This window comes from Corythoichthys intestinalis, chromosome 7 (genome assembly GCF_030265065.1).
Source record: "Corythoichthys intestinalis isolate RoL2023-P3 chromosome 7, ASM3026506v1, whole genome shotgun sequence".
Taxonomy (NCBI): Eukaryota; Metazoa; Chordata; class Actinopteri; order Syngnathiformes; family Syngnathidae; genus Corythoichthys; species Corythoichthys intestinalis.
Genome location: NC_080401.1, coordinates 54781584 through 54804787, shown reverse-complemented (window position 1 = coordinate 54804787; position 23204 = coordinate 54781584). Strand labels below are relative to the sequence as shown.

Here is a 23204-nt window from a genome sequence, read left to right as displayed (position 1 = left end):
GAATTCCAGCGTCCCTGAGCACAAACGTAGCATAAATGAATGGCACCATTTCGGGTCCATTTTGCAATAAATCGGGGGCTGTTTGATGTCATCGCTTGAAATTAATATCTCAATACCTCAAAAACGATAGCAGCACAATCGAAAATTTTAACAGCACAAACGTAGCAAAAACGATTGACACAATTTTTTAGCCATTTTTAATCAAAATGGCGGGCTGGTTGACCTCAGATTGACCTATAAAAGAACTGTAAATGTCTTAAAAACGATAGCGGCACAAACAAAACTTTTTAAAGCAAAAACAAGCGCAAACTTACCACTAATATTGTTTTCATCAAAAACGACGACAACGAAAATTTTTCATGATGATGACGAGACCATAACGAGCGAAAACACGCGAGACTAAAACACAACGAAACTAATGCCAGTTTTCTTCTGATGAGACGAGAACAAGATGAACATGCCCAATCGTTTCCATCACGTTCACAATGTGCGACATTTTTATGTGTCGTTAGCCTGCATCCAAGCAGTGGCATCCGCCCCCTTCCCGACTCACCAGTGTGTCTTCTCCAGTCTCCATGCAGGCTTGCACACACGGTAAGATTTGTTTTCTTGGCCAGAGAGAATTTGCAATGTTGCTTTAGCCTTTATAGGTCTGTGGTGAGTGATAACCACACACCAAATGTAACTCGTAGCTAAAGATCACGTCATTTTCAAAGTGTCGGAATCGGCAAAAAAATATCGGACATGCCTTTTTTAAATATATATATATTTTTTTTAATTAAATCGTTTTCTAATTGTATTTATGTTACAGACAAAATGTTTTACACTCATCCAGAGTCTTTAGTTTTGGCTTAAAGTAGGGTTATCAAATTTATCACGTTAACGGCGGTAATTAATTTTTTAAAAAATTAAACACGTTAAAATATTTAACGCAATTAATGCATGCGCTGCACGACCCACTCACGCATTGTGGCGTTCAATCTATAATGGCGCCGTTTTACCTATATGTAGAGCTAAAAGGCAGCGTAAAATGAGAATAGTGAATTTTGGCAGCCTTTGGAGCCTTTTTTTAATTGGCTAAAGCCTTACAATCCCTCTCTCATCAATTAGAAATATCGTGGGAAGCAATTAGGGGAAGAAAGGTAGTAGTTGATCTTTTTCTTAACACCCTATGTTATTTCCCAATGCAGAGAAGATATATCAATTGGTGCCACGACGCACAGTCATGGTTGCGCTTCCCATCATGCATTTGGGCAGAACAGTTAAATGGCTGCAGTATCATTTACTGAAAGTTCAACAAATACACTAGATGGCAATATTTAGTCACAATATACAAAGTCACATTTATCCTTTAAGAATTACAAGTCTTTCTATCTGTGGATCCCTTTCACAGAAAGAATGTTAATAATGTAAATGCCATCTTGAGGATTTATTGTCATAATAAACAAATACAGGTACTTATGTACTGTATGTTGAATGTATATATTCGTCCGAGTTTTATTCATTTTTTTCTTAATGCATTGCCAAAATGTATATGATCGGGAAAAATTATCGGGAATGATTGGAATTGAATCGGAAGCAAAAAAAAAAAAGCAATCGGATCGGGAAATATCGGGATCGGCAGATACTCAAACTAAAACGATCGGGATCGGATCGGGAGCAAAAAAACATGATTGGAACTCGTAGCATTAGCATAGCATTTGCCTTCACATTAGCATTAGGCTAATGCTAACGGCGAGCATATTCTTAAACTCTCCGACAACTTTTTACTTACCATTGTTAGTAAACGTCGACTAAAACTAGACGAAATTAGTCATGAGTTTTCATCAACAAAAACTAGACGAAGACAAACACATGTTGAGATGACTACAATATGACTAAGACTAATAAGTATTATCGTCCAAAAGACTAAGACAAAATTGAAAAGGGCTGCCAAAAACAACACTGCGTAGTAAAAATCATTTTTATATAAATTTGCATCTGATGGAGAGCCAACTTCACGGAGGTATTGGACTTCTATCACCGTCAAAGGTACCGAAGCCCTCTCAGTTCAAATAGATCTTGTTGTTGTGAGCGTCGGCGTGTGGAGGTTAATCTTTAGCGGCGGCCTCTCCATTCAGATGTGCTGAACGAGTGTTTATCTAAATCCCGGCCGGCCGCCGGGTTAAAGCTCTTCCTGTTGCCGCGCCGGCTAACGCTAAAGCTAGCGTAGAAGTGCAACCTCTGCAAAGCCGGCGTGGCCCAGAGATGCCATGTCGTCATGCTTTGGGGCGCAACAAAGGGAGCAGGTTGGGCGCACAAAAGATGATAATCTGAGCGCTCAACTCATTGAGCGGCTAGGGATTCATTGGGCGTGGTTGGCTTTTTCTTTAGCTTTTTTTGCTGATGCTTTGCCCACCAAAGAAGGAAGGAGCTGCCTCCACAAGGAGGTAAAGCAGGGGAAATGAGTTTCCATTCAAAGTAGTGAGGACTTTGTTGGCCTGGTTACTAAGGGGAACGCAGTTTGCAGTATTACTGTAGATGTACTTGACATAGCAGTGCTTCTCAATTATTTTCTGTTACACCCCCCCCCCCCCCCCCCCACCCAGGAAGACATGAACGCTTCGCGCACCCCCCCACCACTGTAAATAGTATCATTTGTCTATTAAATTGCAAAATTACACTTCTGCTTATATATTGTGTCCTGTTTAATAATAAAAAAAAAAATCAACCTACAATAAAGTATAACTTTATGAACATTCTTTTGTTTGTAACAGAAAAGGCATCAATTTGCCTGAATTAAAATACAAAAAAAGTCACATCCAAACTGTATAAATACACTTAAGGTACATTTTATGACCATAAGATACTGAAAAAGAGTTTTTTTTTTAATTAAATCAATAAATAACTAGAAACTGCAATTTCTGGAGAAATTACTATGGAGACATTTCGGGGACACTTCCCGTTGATATCAGGTCACCTCCCCTTGATTTGGGGACACGTCCTGTTGATGCCAGGTCACTTGCCGTTGATTTGGAGATCTTTCGGGGAAACGTCCTGTTGATATCAGGTCACTTCCCGTACATTTGGGGACATTTCGGGAAACGTCCTGTTGATATCAGGTCACCTCCCATTGATTTGGGGACACGTCCTGTTGATATCAGGTCATTTCCCGTATATTTGGGGACATGTCCTGTTGATATCAGGTCACTTTCTGTTGATTTGGGGACATTTCAGGGACACATCCTGTTGATGCCTGGTCACTTGCCGTTGATTTGGGGACATTTCGGGGAAACGTCCTGTTGATATTTAGTCACTTCCTGTTAATTTGGGGACAAGTCCTGTTGACATCGGGTCACCTCTCATTGATTTGGGGACACGTCCTATTGATGCCATGTCACTTCCTGCTGATTTGGAGACATTTCAGGGACACGTCCTGTTGCTATCAGGTCACCTCCGGTTGATTTGGGGACATTTTGAGGACACGTCCTGTTGATATCAGGTCACCTCCCATTGATTTGGGGACACGTCCTGTTGATGCCAGGTCACTTCCTGCTGTTTTGGAGACATTTCAGGGACACGTCCTGTTGATATCAGGTCATGTCCTGTTGATATCGGGTCACTTCCGGTTGATTTGGGGACATTTCCGGGACACGTCCTGTTGATATCAGGTCACCTCCCATTGATTTGGTGACACGTCCTGTTGGTGCCAGGTCACTTCCTGTTGATTTGGAGACATTTCAGGGACACGTCCTGTTGATATCAGGTCATGTCCTATTGATATCGCGTCACTTCCTGTTGATTTGGGGACATTTCAGTGATACATCCTGTTGATATCAGGTCACTTCCCGTATATTTGGGGACATTTTTGGGAGACGTCCTGTTGATATCAGGTCACCTCCCATTGATTTGGCGACACGTCCTGTTGATGCCGTCCTGTTGATTTGGAGATCTTTCTGGGAAACCTCCTGTTGATGCCTGGTCACTTGCCGTTGATTTGGGGACATTTCGGTGACACATCCCGTTGATATCAGGTCACTTCCGGTTGATTTAGAGACATTTCGAGGACACGTCCCGTTGATATCAGGTCACCTCCCACTGATTTGGGGACACGTCTAGTTGATGCCAGGTCACTTCCTGCTGATTTGGAGACATTTCAGGGACACGTCCGGTTGATATCAGGTCACGTCCTGTTGCTATCAGGTCACTTCCGGTTGATTTGGGGACATTTCGAGGACACGTCCTGTTGATATCCGGTCACCTCCCATTATTTGGGGACACGTCCTGTTGATGCCAGGTCACTTCCTGCTGATTTGGAGACATTTCAGGGACACGTCCTGTTGATATCAGCTCATGTCCTGTTGATATCGGGTCACTTCCTGTTGATTTGGGGACATTTCAATGATACATCCTATTGATATCAGGTCACTTCCGGTTGATTTGGGGACATTTCGAGGACACGTCCTGTTGATATCGGGTCAATTCCCGTTGGTTTCGGGACATTTCGGGGACACGTCCTGTTGATATACGGTGACTTTCCGTTGATTTGGGGACATTTCAGGGACACGTCCTGTTGATATCAGGTCATTTCCCGTATATTTGGGGACATTTCAGAGTAACGTCCAATTGGTTTCTTCACCTCCCACTGATTTGGGGACACGTCCTGTTGTTGCCAGGGGACTTCCCGTCGATTTGGGGACATTTCAGGGACACGTCCTGTTGATATCAGGTCATTTCCCGCATATTTGGGGACATTTCAGAGTAACGTCCAGTTGATTTCTTCACCTCCCACTGATTTGGGGACACGTCCTGTTGTTGCCAGGGGACTTCCCGTCGATTTGGGGACATTTCGGGGACACGTCCTGTTGATATCGGATCACTTCCTGTTGATTTGGGGACATTTCGGTGACACGTCCTGTTGATATCAAGTCATTTGCCGTTGATTTGGGGACATTTCGGGGCCACTTCCTGTTGATATCAGGTCACGTTCTGTTTATATCAGGTAGCTTTCTGTTGATTTGGGGACACTTCCTGTTGATTTGGTGACATTTCGGGAACACTTCCTGTTGATATCAGGTAACTTTCTGTTGATTTGGTGACAATTCGGGGACATGTCCTGTTGCATTGCTGTCAATGGCACCTGGGCGTCAGTTGAACGTCAATGTGCTGCAATTGTACGTTTTTGGTCAACAGTCACAACCACACAGGTTTTTCTGCCGTTGAAAATGAATGTATAATTTGGACGTACATGGTTGTCAGTGGCATCGACTGACTTGGGCGCCAGTTTAATGTCAACGGAATGTCACTGTGAACGGTCAAAAATCACAAGGACCTATGTTTTTTTGTCTTTGAAAATTAATGGGAAATTTGGACGTACATGGCTATCAATGGCATCCCATTAAAAATGAATGAAGTTACTTCCTGTTGATTTTTCATAACCTTGTATTACAAGCAATATGGCCGTGGCAAGCTTTACGGGAGTGACAAAACATACATACCGGCTCAGTTCAATCTCCTATTAGGTCAAGAGGTGAATTTTCTGGTAGGACATGTTGAGGGAAATTGAATATGTAAAGGGAAGACAACTAACACTATCACTACTATTATTACTACTAAGCTAATTCACTGCTATTGCTAGATAGACATCCGATGGATGTCTTGCCGTCAGTGGTAAAAAACAAGTTACACACAATAAAAAATTTGATGCTTTAAGCTCCCAGACCTTTGCACCAAGATTTTTTTTTTAAAGTTTAACTTTTATTTTGAATTAAGTTGAATACGTTTGACACCCGTACAGACCAAAGGGTGACAAATGGGTTTCCCTTTTAGCCGCAGCTGCTTTCATGCAATGCGACGCGGACTCTTGAATGCTATTTCTAGTCCAGCTGCCTGCTGCTCTTGACGCCGTAACGTTGCATCGCGATTGGAGCCACACCGTTTGACCCTTCCAACCTTGACGCCCTATTAGCTCTTAATAGGACACTTATTGAACTCATTAGCTGCCATTGACATAGACGTCCAATCCATTTTGACTGCACATACAGTGGTATGAAAAAGTATCTGAAACTTTTGGAATTTCTCACATCGCAAAAATCACAGTCAAAATCACACAGATGAAAAAACAGTGTCTGCTTTAACTGAAGCTATCCAAACATTTATAGGTTTTCATATTTTAATGAGGATACTATGCAAACAATGACAGAAGGGGGAAAAATAAGAAAGTGAACCATCACATTGAATATTTTGTGGCCCCGCCCTTTGGCTGCAATAACTTCAACCAGACGCTTCATGTAACAGCAGATCAGTCGATCAGGAATAATCTTGGCCCATTCTTCTCTACAAAACTGCTGTAGTTCAGACAGATTCCTGGGATGTCTGGCATGAATCGCTGTCTTTAAGTCATGCCACAGCATCTCAATGGGGTTCAAGTCTGGACTTTGACTTGGCCACTCCAGAATGTGTATTTTGTTCTTCTGAAACCATTCTGAAGTTGATTTACTTGTGTTTTGGATCATTGTCTCGTTGCAGCATCCTCTTTTTAGCTTAAATTGTCTGACAGACAGCCTCGGGTTTTCCTGCAAAACATCTTGACAAACTTTTTAATTCATTCTTCCATTATTGATTGCAAGTTGTCCAGACCCTGAGGTAGCATAACAGCCCCAAATCAGGATGCTCCCTCCACCATGCTTCACGGTGGGGATTAGGTGTTGATGTTGGTGAGCCGTTCCATTTTTCCTCCACACATGACATTGTGTGTTACTCCCAAACAATTCAACTTTGGTTTCATCAGTCAACACAATATTTTGCCAAAACTTCTGTGGAGTGTCCAAGTGCCTTTTTGCGGACATTAAACGAGCAACAATGTTTTTTTTAGACAGCAGTGGCTTCCTCTGTGGAGTCCTCACATGAACACCATTCTTGGCTATAGATTTTTGTAAGACTTTAGTAGACACACTATGGTTCTTTTTTAATGCTCTGAGTATTCTGCACTGAACTCTCTTTTGACCGAGCCGTGATGCACATCAGATAATGCTTCTCATCAAGACAATTCTTACCAGGTGTGTGTTTTATAGTGGTCAAGGCAGCTTTAAGCCACTCATCAGTGATTGAGCACACTGCTGACTTAAAGAGCATATGACACCAGAAAAAAAGTCTTAAATGGCATTATTATGTGAATTAGAATCATATTTTGAGACGATTCGACTATATACAACAATTTAGCAAAGCGCAGATGACGAGAAATTAGTCTTTTAATCTGCCGGTTAGCCACGCCTACCATTATAGGGCTTTAGCGTCCCCAACAGGTGGATGACGTCAGCGGTAGACTAGGCTCATCGGTTTTACTATTCAGCCCATTGAGGGGGAATTGTTCAGAACGAGGAAAATGCGACGAAGAGAGCCGCAAAATGTCATTGTTTCAGTCTCTCTACTCCCAATATTTTTACAGGATATTCTTTTTATCCAAGTATTTTTCCCCAATAGCTATATAAATGGCTTGAGAAGGACCAGTCAGCCCGTCGAGGGGGAACTATTCACAATGAGGAAAACGCGACGAAGAGAGCGGCAAAATGTCATTGTTTCTGTCTCTTTACTTCAATATTTTTACAGGATATTCTTTTTACCCAAGTACTTTCCCCAATTGCTAAATAAATGGCATGGTCATGACAAATAACAATCTTGTGCGAAATGGAATATAAAATAATAAAAATCCATTTATTCAAGACGAAATGGCAAAATTACTCCATAATGGTCAAAACAGTCGACTTCACCTTTACTGTCACACCTCCCGAACGATATTTTATGACACCTAAATCGGACATATGTAATTTCCCTTCCCCAGCTTCTTAGAATGTAAACAGACCAGAAGGAGTGACAGCTAGCCGACATGCTAACCCGAACCGAGGGATGTTTCAAAGTCTTCGAAGTGGAAAATCACACATAACTAGCCTGGATTATTTGACATGACGACCCGGTTGTCGAGTTTCTTTGCGGATCGGCAAACCGCCCGGCGGAGAGCAATTTACAGTTCGTTCCCTGGAGGAGGGTGGCTGGAGTTGTTGTGTAGCTAACGCGCTAACAGCTAACTGCTAATGAGCATGAGGATAGCTTTTTACATGCCTATCAATGATCAAACGTAAGTAGTCCTTTATTTAAAGGAATTTTATAGTGTTTACTTTGTAATCACTGTATTCGTATTTGACATAATACAAAACGTTTACTCACTTCCTTGTAAGTCCAATGGTCCCACAGTAAATATCCACGGTGAATGGGAACCTTTTGAAACTCCAAAAAGGCGCATACGCCTCTCCCGCATACAGAATGATTTTTCTGCAGCCGTTTGGCTGGCGTGATGCAAAAAATAAAAGTATTAATCCGCAAAATCAGCTGAATCCTTCGTCCTCATACACAACAGTACACTGTATAGTGAAGAGAACGTCTTCTACCGTACACGTCACAGCGCCCTCCTCCTCAATGCAAGACCGAAGCCGGAAGTCACTCATTTTCATGGCGCGGGATTCAAAAATATAGCGATCGCTTCCACACACATCCAAGCGGTCCATATCATTCAGGGGCATAAAATACCGCGTGTATTATGAAATAAACATGCTTTTTCGTGTCACAGGCACTTTAAATTGCTCTTTAAGTCTCCTTAGGCAGAGGGTTGACTTATTTTTCCCACCTTCTGACATTGTTTGCATGCTATCATCGTTAAAATATGAAAACCGATAAATGTTTGGGTGGTTTTAGTTAAAGCAGATACAGCATTTACATCTGTATGATTTTGACAAAGATCAGATCGCATTTGATGGTGATTTTATGCAGAAATGTGAGAAATTCCAAAAAGTTCAGATACTTTTTCATACCACTGCATGTATCTTTTGTGGGAGTGTATGTTTATTAGTAGGGTTGTTCCGGTCATGTTTTTGTGCTCCCGATCCGATGCCGATCGTTTTAGTTTGAGTATCTGCCGATCCCGATATTTCTCGATCCGATTGTTTTTTTTTTTGCTCCCGATTCAATTCCAATCATTCCCGATAATTTTTCCCGATCATATACATTTTGGCTATGCATTAAGAATAAAATGAATAAAACTCGGATGAATATATACATTCAACATACAGTACATAAGTACTGTATTCGTTTATTATGACAATAAATCCTCAAGATGGCATTTACATAATTTACATTCTTTCTGTGAGAGGCATCCACGGATAGAAAGACTTGTAATTCTTAAAGGATAAATGTGACTTTGTATATTGTGACTAAATATTGCCAGCTAGTGTATTTGTTGAGCTTTCAGTAAATGATACTGCAGCCATTTAACTTCTGCCCAAATGCATGATGGGAAGTGCAACCATGACTGTGTGTAGGGCTACCAATTGATATATCTTCTCTGTGTTGGGAAAGAACACAGGGTGTTAAGAAAATGATCAACTACTACCTTTCTTCCCCACAATCCCACGTTATATTTAATTGCTGAGAGAGGTATTGTACGGCTTTAGCCACATAAAAAATGGCTCCAAAGGCTGTCAAAATTCTCTCTACTCATTATACGCTGCATTTTAGCGCTATCTAGAGGCAAAACGGCATCTTTATAGATTGAACGCGACAATGCATGAGTGGGTCATGCAGCGCATGCGTTAATTACTTAACGTGATTAAATTGAAAAAAAAAAAAAAAAAAAATTGCCGCCGTTAACGCAATAAATTTGATAGCCCTACTCTAAGCCAAAACTACTCTGGATGAGTGTAAGACATTTTGTCTGTAACGTTAAATACAATTAGAAAACGATAAAAAAAATAAATAAATAAAAAAAAATAAAAAAAGGTATGTGCGATATTTTTTTGCCGATTCCGATACTTTGAAAATGACGTGATCGGACCCGATCGATCAGGATGTCGATCGATCGGGACATCTTTATTTATTAGTAAAGGTTTACGGTTAACTGTGTGTAATCCAACATTGAAAATGCTAGTTGAATACCTTCTTTTTGTGAAAAAGTTACCATTAAATGCTTTTTGTTTGCGTTTTTTTGCATCATGCCCACAGTCTCCCATGCTGAGCAAACAAGCCATGGTGTCAGCCTGATAGTGTGCGAGGTGTTGAACAGGGAGCCAAGTGTGTCAAAGGATATTTTGGGGACAAACTATGGCGGAGGGATCTGGGAATACAGCCATGATTATGGGCCCGTTGACCTTTTTTTTTCCTTTCTTTTTTGATCCCGCCTTGTTGTGTCTGTGTTTGGAAAACAGCTGTTTTAGTCGCACGTCTGTCTGCGCCGTTTCATCACTGCACTAATAGCAGGAAAGGATCAGCGTGCTGATATTTCCGTCATGACGCGGCGTCTGTTGCTCTCGGAATCGGCTGTCAGGAGATACGGTGCTGGCCAAAAGTATTGGCGCACCTGCAATTTTGTCAGATAATACTCAATTTCTCCCAGAAAATGATTGCAATTACAAATGCTTTGGCAGTAATATCTTCATTTATTTTGCTTGCAATGAAAAAACACGAAAATGAATGGGGAAAAACAATTATTATCATTTTACACAAAACCCCAAAAATGGGCCGGACGAAAAGTATTGGCATCCTTACTAATACTTGGTGGCACAACCTTTAGACTTAATAACTGCGAACAACCGCTTTCGGTATTAATGAGTTTCTTAACAATGCTCTGCTGGAATTTTAGACCACTCTTCTTTGGCCAACTGCTCCAGGTCTCTGAGATTTGAAGAGTGCCTTCTCCAAACCGCCATTTTCAGATCTCTCCACAGGTGTTGTATGGGATTCAGGTCTGGACTCATTGCTAGCCACTTTCGAAGTCTCCAGTGCTTTCTCTCAAACCATTTCCTTGTGCTATTTGAAGTGTGTTTGGGGTCACTGTCCTGCTGGAAGACCCATGACCTCTGAGGGAGACCCAGCTTTCTCACATGCTGCAAAATTTGTTGGTAGTCTTCAGACTTCATAATGGCATTCACAAAGTCAAGCAGTCCAGTGGCAGAGGCAGCAAAGCAACCCCAAAACATCAGGGAACCTCCGCCGTGTTTGACTGTGGGGACCGTGTTCTTTGCTTTGAGGGCCTTGTTTTTTTCCTGTAAACTATATGTTGATGCCTTTTCCCAAAAAGCTCTACTTTTGTCTCATCTGACTGACCAGAGAACATTCTTCCAAAACGTGTTTTGGCTTTCTCAGGTAAGTTTTGGCAAACTCCAGCCTGGCTTTTTTACGTCTCTGGGTCAGAAGTGGGGTCTTCCTGGGTATCCTACCATGGAGTCCCTTTTCATTCAGACGGCAACGGATAGACGGGTTGACACTGCTGTACCCTCGGATTGCAACTTGTTGGATGTTAGTCGAAGTTTTTTATCCACCATCTGCCCAATCTTTCATTGAAATCTCTCATCAATTTTTCTTTTCCGTCCACATCTAGGGAGGTTAGCCACAGTGCCATGGGCTTTACACTTATTGATGACACTGCGCACGGTAGACTTAGGAACATTCAGGTCTTTGGAGATGGAGTTGTAGCCTTGAGATTGCCCATGCTTCCTCACAATTTTGCTTTTAAAGTCCTCAGACAGTTCTTTGGTCTTCTTTCTTTTCTCCATGCGCAATGTGGTACACACAAGGACACAGGACAGAGGTTGAGTCAACTTTAATCCATTTTAACTGGCTGCAAGTGTGATTTAGTTATTGCCACCACCTGTTATGTGCCACAGGTAAGTAGCAGGTGCTGTTAATTACACAAATTAGAGAAGCATCACATGATTTTTCAAAGGGTGCCAACACTTTTGTCCGGCCCAAGTTTTTGTGTAAAATGATAACGATTTAATTTTTTTCCCATTCTCTTTTGTGTTTTTTCATTGCAAGAAAAATAAATGAAGATATTAATACCAAAGCATTTATAATTGCAATCGTTTTCTGGGAGAAATTGAGTATTATCTGACAGAATTGCAGGGGTGCCAATACTTTTGGCCAGCACTGTATAATTATAGAGATGAGACTGCCTGCGATTCACAGGGATAGATGGCCAATCGATTTGAAGTGGGAGTCTGGCAGCCAATGAACGAACGTTCATTGTCTGCCGGACTCCCACTTCAAAAAGAATGGACGTCTACTAGCGTTAAACTAATTCGTTGGAGGGTGTTTTTTTTTTAGCTAATTGGCTACCGTTGACAAGAGAGCTATCCAATCCATTTGAAGTGGGAGGGTTGGTAGCAAACTAACAAATGTTCTTTCTTAAAGCAAGAAAAACATGACATGACAGCGGTAAAAAATAATCCACTTTATTAGTCACTTCTGAATGACAACTTCGTTCTACCGTCGCGGCAAGGTTAGCATGCAGCCCAAACATGCTATCATCATCATACATTCACAGTAGGAATAGTCCAAAGCAGCACCTGGTCTTTGCATAGCACGTCTGCAGTCTTCACTTACAAGTTTTGTGCTGGTTGACCACATTTTTTTTCTTTCCTCTATTTCCATTTTAGCTTTATTTGTAATCGTTTTTGGAAACAGTTTGGCAAATAGATGGGCTATAACCATGTGCGAGTTGATAAAAACAAAGAGTCTGACCCAAAAGTAAGAAAATATGAAGGCTACATTCAAAGAACGAAACCAAAATGAACTCATTCGCTGCTTCAATGTTTCAGTTCAGCCACTCAATATTAGAAATCATACATTAATCCTAAAATTTGTCATCAGATTAATCGATCAAATTAATCAATTAATCACAAATTACTAGACAGATTAATCTATCATTAACTCCTTCACTGACGACGATGTCTTTTACGTGTTTTAGTGCCAATAACGACGATGGGTCTCCAAACTATTTGTACTGGCAATTTCATATTTCAAAACTAGATTGATAGCAAAATTAGCCGACAGATTACTATCAAATAATCTATTAATCACAAAATTAATCGACAGATTAATCATTCACTGCCAATGATCTTGTTTTAGCGCAATGTTTCCGCGTCCAGCAAATTTTCACTATTGGCTGAACTTTTGCCAAATCTGAAGCTAACAAAGTAGAACAAAACTAAAAAAATGTAACTTCAAGAGTTCAATGAATGAGACAAAATCATTTCTCAGGGAGTTCAACATTCACATAAATCAAGTAAACAGCTTTCGTCGTGCAAAACGTCAAAGCACAGCCAATATTCCACCACGATCTGGCTAAATCCTGTTCAGGTTTATCGTTATTCGCAAGTGTGCTGTTCCTTTAACCAATCAGATGCGAAATTCTTCCTGATTGGGTGTCTTACTTAGCTAAACAGAACCTTAGCCTGATCGTGATTTCAGGATCGGTCGCTTGTCGGCTGATCACGCGGACGCCACGGGTCGCAAGAGGTCCAGCTGGGTCTCCAAGGCGACTCGCTCCCGGTTGACAGCCTGCAATGACAAGAAAGATCACATGACCTTCGCGCTACGGTCAAAACGCTAAAGGAATGACACGTGTGTATGAAGGATCGTTACGTCAAGTGCAATATCGTGAAATATTTGGTCACGTATTTATGAGTTATTTTAAAACTAGTGTTCATTTTATAACGAAAACAGGAAACAAAAACTGTAATGCACCCTTGGTCAAAAGGTTTTGAGACACATTCACATGTAAATGAATGGTTATGTGTCTCAAAACTTTTGTATACAACTTTTTTTAACATTTTTTATTTTTTGTTGAATTAATTAAATCTCAAATTAGGTCAATAATCATAGTAATTTGATTTCTTGAATTCAAATGTTTTGAGACACTTTCCCATGTAAATGATTGGTGAAGTGTCTCAAAACTTTTGAACTCGGGTGTATACAACTTTAATTACATTTTTTTTTTTTCTAACTAATTAAATCCCAAATTAAGTCAATAATTACAGTAATTTCAACGTTGCAAGATGTTGACTGGGACGGGCGAACGAATGCTCAAAATCAGGTGATTTGGACTCGCGCGTGGGTGTTAAAATATGTGTTTCGGACAAGCCTACTAAAAATGATTTTATTTGACAACTAAAGGTCAACCGATATATCGGGCCGATATATCGGCTTTTTTCAAGATCGGCTGATGTATTAAGCTGATATAATGGGATAAATGATGTTTCGGTGAAGATTTTTCTCAAGGTTGATCAATATATTGGCCAGCCGATATATCGCGGCGATATATGGACTTTTTTCAAGATTGGCCGACATCAGTAGATATATCGGGCCAATATAATAGCATACCTTATGTTTATTGTTGGGAGATGATCTTTCTCATGAAGGTCGACTGACATATTGGCCTGCCGATATATCGGCCCGATATAAAAGGATAACTTATGTTTAGGTGATGATCTTTCTCATGAAGGTCGATCGATATATTGGCCTGCCGATAAATTGGGGCAATATATGGGCTTTTTTCAAGATCGGCCGATATACTGGGCTGATATAATGGGAAAACTGATGTTTAGGTGATGATCTTTCTCATTAAGGTCGACCAATATTTTGGCCAGCCGATATATCGGGCCGATATATGGACTTTTTTAAGATCGGCCGACGTTAGTCAATATATCGGGCCGATATAATAGCATAGTTTTGTTATGTTGACCGTTGAGGTGATGATTGTAAATTGTGATTTTGCACCACCTAGTGGCCAGTGTTACAAAGGGATGTAGCAGATTTTTAAAATGTTTTTTTTTTTTTACTTCTAATGTATACTAGGTCAGGGTTCACTAAATCCGGACCTTGGTGCCACTTTTCCTGTCGTGTTTTCCAAGTCTCTCTCCCCTAACACACCTGAATCAAATGATGATGTCATCAGCAACCTCTCCAGAAACCTGATAATGATCCTGATTATTTTGATTCAGGTGTGTTGGAGTGGCACCGAAGTCCAGATTTAGTAAACCCTGTACTAGGTTGTAGATAATTACATTTTAACCAATAACAGATATCAAACCGATACTGATATATGCAGTCATGGACTTAAAATATTAAAACTTCAAGGTTTTCCACATAAAGTAATCATTCTGTGAAAAATACGAGAACAACTTCAACTAAAGTTATAGAAAAAATGTCAAAATAATGTCCCATATAAATAAAATAAATTGAAATGAGCCAAAGTGTTTACATATAAATCATGTTTACACCAGTTATCTTAGAGAGCCACTAGGGGGCAGCCAAAGCATTACATACCGTATTTTCCGCACTATAAGGCGCACCGGATTATAAGGCGCACCTTCAATGAATTACATATTTTAAAACTTTTTCCATATATAAGGCGCACCGCATTATATGGCGCATAGAATAAACGCTAGAGTAGAGGCTAGGCTTATTTTATGCATCCATTAGACGTTGCTGCACTAAGGGAATGTCAACAAAATGGCAACACAACAGGAAGTTAAAACATATATTGCAACATTTATATCACATAGTGGAGGGGAACTTTTCTTTTCCACAGTCACCCTTTTTGTGTTAGGTTCAAATTTTCTTATTGTTTTGCAATGTATGCACTGTATTTGATCGGAGCATGTATAAAGGCCAAAAACGCCTATGACTATACCTGCTGCTTATGTTGAATTATCAAATATAAAACTATTTATTCAAATTTTGGGGGGATTTTTTTGTCTTTTTGGTCCCAAAATGTTGATTTATAATTGGTCAGTGAAGAAAACAATGATGGAGAGTGTTTTTTTTAATTTACGTTTTATTACATTTTTTTGTGGTTTTCTTATTATAATGGTGCAATTTTGTAAGCCTGTTTTTGTTTGCAAATTTGTATAAAGTAAAAAAAAAACAAAACAAAAAAAACTTGCGGCTCAATATTGATACCTATACTAGAAACTGCAATTTCGGGAGAAATTACACCTGGGTCTTTCCTCTGTGGAGATACAGATCTTAGCCCCACTCAGGTCTATCAATAGAATGGACAATAATGCCAGCCAATGGCATTAAACAAAGTAAACGCCATTAGAAATGATTGGGAGAATTGGACGTCCATGTCCGTCAATGGCAGCACCCTCCATAAGCGTGAATGCAATCAGGACATTTGGGGTATACTTCCTATTGATATCTGGTCATTTTCTGTTGATTTGGGGATATTGTTTTTTTTTTGCCATTGAAAATGAATGGGAAAAAATTGGACGTCCATGGACGTCAATGGTATCAACTTACATAGGCGTCCATGGAATCCAACTACATTGGCATCAATAAAATGAAAAAACATGCTGAAATGCCATTGGAAATGAATGGGAAGTTTGGACGTCCATGGACGTCAATGGCATCACCCTTCATAAGCGTCAATGCAATCGGGGACATTTGGGCTACACGTCCTATTGATATCTGGTCATTTCCTGTTGATTTGGTGACATTGTTTTTTTTGCCATTGAAAATGAATGGGAAAAAATTTGGAAGTCCATGGACGTCAATGGTATCAACATAAATAGGTGTCAATGGAATCTAAGTACACTGGCATCAATAAAATGAAAAAACATGATGAAATGCCATTGGAAATGAATGCGAAGTTTGGACATCCATGGACATCAATGGCGGCACTCTTCATAAGCGTCAATGGAATTGGGGAAGTTTGGGGGACATGTCCTATTGATATCTAGTCATTTTCTGTTGATTTGGGGGAAAAAAAAAATCCCATCGAAAATGAATGGGAAAACATTTGGACGTCCATGGACGTCAATGGTATCAATTTACATAGGCGTCACTGGAATCCAAGTACATTGGCATCAATAGAATGAAAAAACATGATTAAATGCCATTAGAAATGAATGGGAAATTTGGACGTCCATGGCCGTCAATGGCGGCGCGCGCCGGATTATAAGGCGCACTGTCGGCTTTTGAGAAAATTTAAGGCTTTTAGGTGCACGTTATAGTGCGGAAAATACGGTATATAGGCAGGCAGTCATAGGACATGTCAATGCAATGACATTTTCCAAAATGCATTTTGTTGGGCACAGATTTTTAATTATAATTAAACATTTTACAACTTTTCTTAGTGACCATTTCTTTCTGGGGATGCAGTAGTTATATGTGATGAGTTTATAATTCATTATTTTTCATGTATTGTTCATTTAAGCATCTTGGTTTAGAGACATCTCGCTCTCAGCACAGCTGCAGTGCTAAGCTGTAACCAGGCCATGCACAAAGGCTGCAGGCTTGTATGTTATTATACAGTATAACCCAGCATCCATACTATCGCAAAATCGATACTTTCCGAAATTATTTTAAATGGTTTTATCGGCCGATATTATCGGACAAGTCTAGTTAATACATTTATTTACAGAGTGTTTCAATTGTCTTTCATAATCAACATCACGTCATTTTCAAAGTATCGGAATCGGCAAAAAAATATCGGACATGTCTTTTTTTTTAATATATATATATTTTTTAAAATTAAATCGTTTTCTAATTGTATTTAACGTTACAGACATAATGTGTTACACTCTTCCAGAGTCTTTAGTTTAAGCTTAAGGTAGGGGTGAGAATTAATATTTTTTACATTTATCACGATACATTATTTAACACAATTAACGCATGCGCTGCACGACCCACTCATGCATTGTCGCGTTCAATCTATATTGGCGCCGTTTTACCCATATAGTATCGAGAGTTAAAAGGCAGCGTAAAATAATAGAGTTAGTTTTGGTAGCCTTTGGAGCCTTTTTTTAAATGGCTAAAGCCTTACAATCCCCCTCCCAACGATAAGAATAATCGTGGGAAGCAATGTGGGGAAGAAAGGTAGTAGTTGATCCCTATGTTATTTTCCAATGCAGAGAAGATATATCAATTGGTACCACGATGCACAATCATGGTTGCACTTCCCATCATGCATTTGGGCAGAAGTTAAATGGCTACAGTATCATTTACTGAAAGCTCAACAAATACACTTGATGGCAATATTTAGTCACAATATACAAAGTTACACTTATCCTCTAAGAAGTATAAATCTTTCTATCCGTGGATTCCTCTCATAGAAAGAGTGTTAATAATGTAAATGCCATCTTGAGGATTTATTGTCATTATATACAAATACAGTACTTATGTATATATTTGTCCGAGTTTTATTCATTTTTTTCTTAATGCATTGCCAAAATGTATATAATCGGGAAAAATTATCGGGAATGATTGGAATTGAATCGTGAGCAAAAAAAAAAAAAGCAATCGGATAAGGAGATATTGGGATCGGCAGATACTCAAACTAAAACGATCGGATCGGGAGCAAAAAAACACGATCGGAACAACCCTAATAATGGCCACAAATATCGGATTTAGACATCTGCAATCGGCTCAATCTGAAAAAAATTAAATCGGTATCAGCCATTGAAAATCCCATATCGGTCGACCTCTATTTACTACAGACAAAAATATGTGCAGCGACTGGCAAAGGCCCTCAGGTCAGAATTTGGACTCATCCCTGACCTTGCCTGCACGCTTTTAACAGGTGACATAGCATCACGAAGGTCTTCCCCCGGCGCGCTCTTCTTTCCAATCAGCGATTCTCGGGCTTGCTCGTATTTTCAAGCGGACAGTTGAGAATGCTGACGGCCGCTTTGGAATTGCCACCACGCTGCCGTAGCTAAATAAAGACGCACATGCCCCTCTCTCGAATTCCAAATATGCCTCGCAAAATGCAACGGAACCGAGCCCGGAGGCCAGATGACCTCGCGCGTGTCATTCCGTTCTGCGTTCCGACCTCATCCGGCGTGTAAAATAACGCGGCACGCGAGTGCCACTGATTTCACCGCTGGATCATTTACGAGAGGAATGGTGGCCAAGTGAATGCGGATGCTAACAGCTCAACTGAATGCTTGTAATAGAATACACTGCTGGCCAAAAGTATTGGCACTCTGTAATTCTGTCAGATAATGCTCAATTTCTCCCAGAAAGTGATTGCAATTACAAATGCTTTGGTAGTAATATCTTCATTTATTTTGCTTGCAATGAAAAAACACATAAGAGAATGACAAAAATAATTAAATCATTATCATTTTACACAAAACTCCAAAAATGGGCCAGACTAAAGTATTGGCACTCTCAGCCTAATACTTGGTAGCACAACCTTTAGATGAAATAACTGCGAACAACCACTTCCGGTATCCATGAATGAGTTTCTTACAATGCTTTGCTGGAATTTCAGACCATTTTTCTTTGGCCAACTGCTCCAGGTCTCTGAGATTTGAAGGGTGCCATTTTCAGATCTCTCCACAGGTTTTCTGTGGGATTCAGGTCTGGATTCATTGCCGGCCACTTTGGAAGTCTCCAGTGGTTTCTCTCAAACCATTTTCTAGTGCTTTTTGAAGTGTTATTTGGGTCATTGTCCTGCTGGAAGACCTACGACCTCTGAAGGAGACCCATCTTTCTCACATTGGGCCCTCCATTATGCTGCAAAATTTGTTGGTAGTCTTCAGACTTCATAATGCCATTCACATAGTCAAGCAGTCCAGTGCCAGAGGAAGCAAAGCAACCCAAAAACATCAGGGAACCTCCGCCAAGTTTGACTGTGGGGACAGTGTTCTTTTCTTTGAAGGCCTCGTTTTTTTCCCTGTAAACTCTGTGTTGATGCCTTTTCCCAAAAAGCTCTACTTTTGTCTCATCTGACCAGAGAAAATTCTTCCAAAGTGTTTTTGGCTTTCTCAGGTAAGTTTTGGCAAACTCCAGCCTGGCTTTTTTATGTCTCTGGGTCATAAGTGGTGTCTTCCTAGGTATCCTACCATAAAGTCACTTTTCATTCAGACGCCGACGGATAGTACAGGTTGACGCTGCTGTAACCTCGGACTGCAGGACAGCTTGAACTTGTCTGGATGTTAGTCGAGGTTCTTTATTCACCATCCGCATAATCTTTGGTTGAAAAATGCGCACGGTAGACGCAGGAACATTCAGGTCTTTGGAGATGTAGCCTTGAGATTGCCCGTGCTTCCTCACAATTTTGCTTCTCAAGTCCTCCGACAGTTCTTTGGTTTTCTTTCTTTTCTCCATGCTCAATGTGGTACACACAAGGACACGGGACAGAGCTTGACTCAACTTTAATCCATTTTAACTGGCTGCACGTGTAATTTAGTTCTTGCCACAACCTGTTATGTGCCACAGGTAAGTAACAGGTGTTGTTAATTACACAAATTAGAGAAGCATCACATGATTTTTCAAAGGGTGCCAATACTTTTGTCCGGCCCATTTTTGGAGTTTTGTGTAAAATGATATTTCTTTTTTCCATTTTCTTTTTTTTTTTTCCATTGCAAGCAAAATAAATTAAGATATTTCTACCAAAGCATTTTAATTGCAAACATTTTCTGTGAGAAATTGAGCATTATAAATAAATAAATAAATAAATATATATATATATATATATATATATATATATATATATATATATATATTAGGGCTGTCAAAATTATTGCGTTAACGCGCGGTAATTAATTTTTTAAATTAATCACGTTAAAATATTTGACGCAATTAACGCACATGTCCAGCACTGTCCCATGTCAGACAGTATTCTGCCTTTTGGTAAGTTTCACAGCAAGGTTTTTTGTACTGTCTAACAGCGAACTCTTGTGGTCGCTTTGCGACATGGTTTTTTGCTTTCTTGCCAGTTCAATATGGCTGCATGACGTCTCGGGCTGACGCCTACGTTGTAATGTTGTGCTTATATGATCCTTGGACAAGATTGGTCCGTAAGTATGGTTGTTGTAAAGAATGTACATATTATGTTAGTAAGCGAAATGTTATATTTTTTGTATGAGACACTTTTTGTTTATGTTTAGTGAACCTGTATAGCGTGCTAAGCTAACGTTGTTGCTAATGCAATGCTTGTGTACTTTTTTTTTTGTAGTTTCACTACGGTCTAAAGAGAACAATGGTTTGAGGCCATTTTATTAATAGATCAGATGAAAAAGGAAGAAGTCTGATTATTAAGGCGTCGTTCACTAGCTGTCTAGCTTTGGAAAAAGTAGACGCTTCCGAGTGAGGACAGCATAGACAGATTTAAATGACAGTCGAGTGAAATGCCCACTACAGTCCTTATATACCGTATGTTGAATGTATATATCCATCTTGTGTCTTATCTTTCCATTCCAACATTTTACAGAATATATATATAATTTACAGAAAAGTATGGCATATTTTATAGATGGTTTGAATTGCGATTAATTGCGATTAATTAATTTTTAAGCTGTAATTAACTCGATTAAAAATTTTAATCGTTTGACAGCCCTAATATATATATTTATGGCGGAAAACAAAAACAAGGCTGAAAAAGCAGTTTCTGCTCTTGCACCCCTCTTTAAAATGAACTGTTGTGTTTGATAGAACAATATGTCTATATGCTGCCATAGATTCATGGCGCAATAAGCCCCCGAACTATTCTTAATTTGTCCGTTTTACCCTGTAAACCCCTGTTTACAGACGTCGCGCAACTGCTTTTGTTTCAAACTGGCCATAAAAAGAACGTAAGTAATTGTATTTATTATTCGAAATGTCTGTCATTTTTAGCTTAGAATCATCTATTGATGTCTAATATTTAGTTAAAAAAAAAAAAAAAGACTTTAAAAGATTATTCACTCGCATATTTTAAACTTTTAAACAAATTAATTCACAATGAAAAAATTGCCGTCTGTAAAAAAGTCACGGATATTTACCTCATACCTATCGCTTAATTGTATTTTTTTCGTTACTTTCGCATTTCCCCCAATATTTTAAATGATAAATCATCGATCCAAACAAAGAGAAATTGAAAAAAAAAAACTCGTTTAAAAGAGTAAATATATGAAAAAGAAAATCTCGACCACTCCTTGATGTCTGCGATTTCTGCATCGCGGCCCTTGTTATATTACCATGTTTCACCCATAAAATCCCAAACAAATCCAGCTGTGGCAATTCACAGCTGTGTCTTGACACTCAGTGATACATGCTACATGAAGTTTTTGGATCGAAACAAGGTAAGTACGTGACAATATCTCGTTAAAGTCATGGCGTCTTTAATTCTGCTCTTTCAGGCTCTCACCTCCAGATAGGGTTTCGCTGTTCAAAAAACATTTTGGCCAAAATTTTAAACTGCCCGATATGCATGTTTGATACATTATTGGAAATCTTAAAAGCTCAATTTTCTGGGGGAAGAAAAATTTTGAATAGGAGGGCATTTAAAAAGGTTTTTTCTTTTTTAAACCGCAAAACCCTAACTGGAGGCGAGAGCACGCGAGAGCAGACTTAAAGACGCCACGATGATAATGAGATATTATCGCGTACTTACCTCTTTTCGGTCCAAAAACTCCATGTACCATGTATCACCGAGTGTAAAGACACAGCTGTTTTTTTTTTATTTCATGGGTGAAACATCGTGATATAACATGGGTCGCGATGCAATAATCGCAGACAACAAGGAATGGTTGAGATTTATTTTTTCATAAAGTTACCCTTTTAAACGTTGTTTTTCAATTTTTCTTTGTTTGGATCGATTATTTATCATCTAACATATCGGAGAAAATGCGACAGAAACAAAAAAAATACAATTAAGCAATAGTTAAGAGGTAGATATCCGTGACTTTTTTACAGACGCCAAATTTTTCATTGTGACGTCGTTTGTTCAAAAGTTAAAAATATGCGAGTGAATAATTTTTTAAAGTTTTCTTTTTTAAACTAAATACTAGAAATCAATTAATGATTCTAAGCTAAAAATGACAGAAATTTTGAATAATAAATATAATTATTTACCTTCTTTTTATGACCTGATTGAAACAAAAGCGGTTGCGCGACGTCTGTAAACGGGGGTTTCCAGGGTAAAACGGACAAATTAAAAATAGTTCGGGGGCTTAATGCACTATGAATCTGCTATGACAGCATATAGACATATTGTTCTATCAAACATAACAGTTGTTTTGGCTTAGGATACAGCATTTTCTTTTAAAGAGGAGTGCAAGATCAGAAAGTCCTTTTTCAGTCTTATCTGTGTTTTCCGCCATATACATATAAATTGTTGTAAATATGCAGAACCAAAACCAATGCCATATCAAAGAATGATTCAATACATCCAGATGAAATAATCGACTTGACTGAAAAAAGGAACGGTGAAGTCTACCTTGAGCTGCTGCTGGAGCTCGCTGTTGAGTCGTGTCAAGACGGCGTTGGTTTCTTTGTTTTTCCGGATGGCCGTCTGGATAGCCCGCTTCTGCCTGAGCGGCCCAAAACACATCCTTTAGCTTCATCCAGCCCAAACAAAAACTGACAAACGGCTAAACCCGATGCAGTCTGCTCGCTTGTTTGAA

The 23204-nt window shown here is 39.5% G+C and overlaps 1 protein-coding gene across 1 annotated transcript in view; it reads right to left on the bottom strand.

The window, feature by feature from the left end:
• Nucleotides 1-12233: 12233 nt before the first annotated feature.
• The window catches only part of reps2 (RALBP1 associated Eps domain containing 2), a 44452-nt gene continuing 33481 nt past the window's right edge, over nt 12234-23204 (bottom strand). Inside the window, exons 16-17 of the mRNA XM_057842241.1 lie at nt 23018-23111; nt 12234-13365 (exon numbers count right to left, since the gene is read on the bottom strand). Of these exons, the coding sequence (XP_057698224.1) occupies nt 13297-13365; nt 23018-23111 (163 nt within the window). The 3' untranslated portion in view covers nt 12234-13296. The remainder of the gene's footprint in view (nt 13366-23017; nt 23112-23204) is intronic.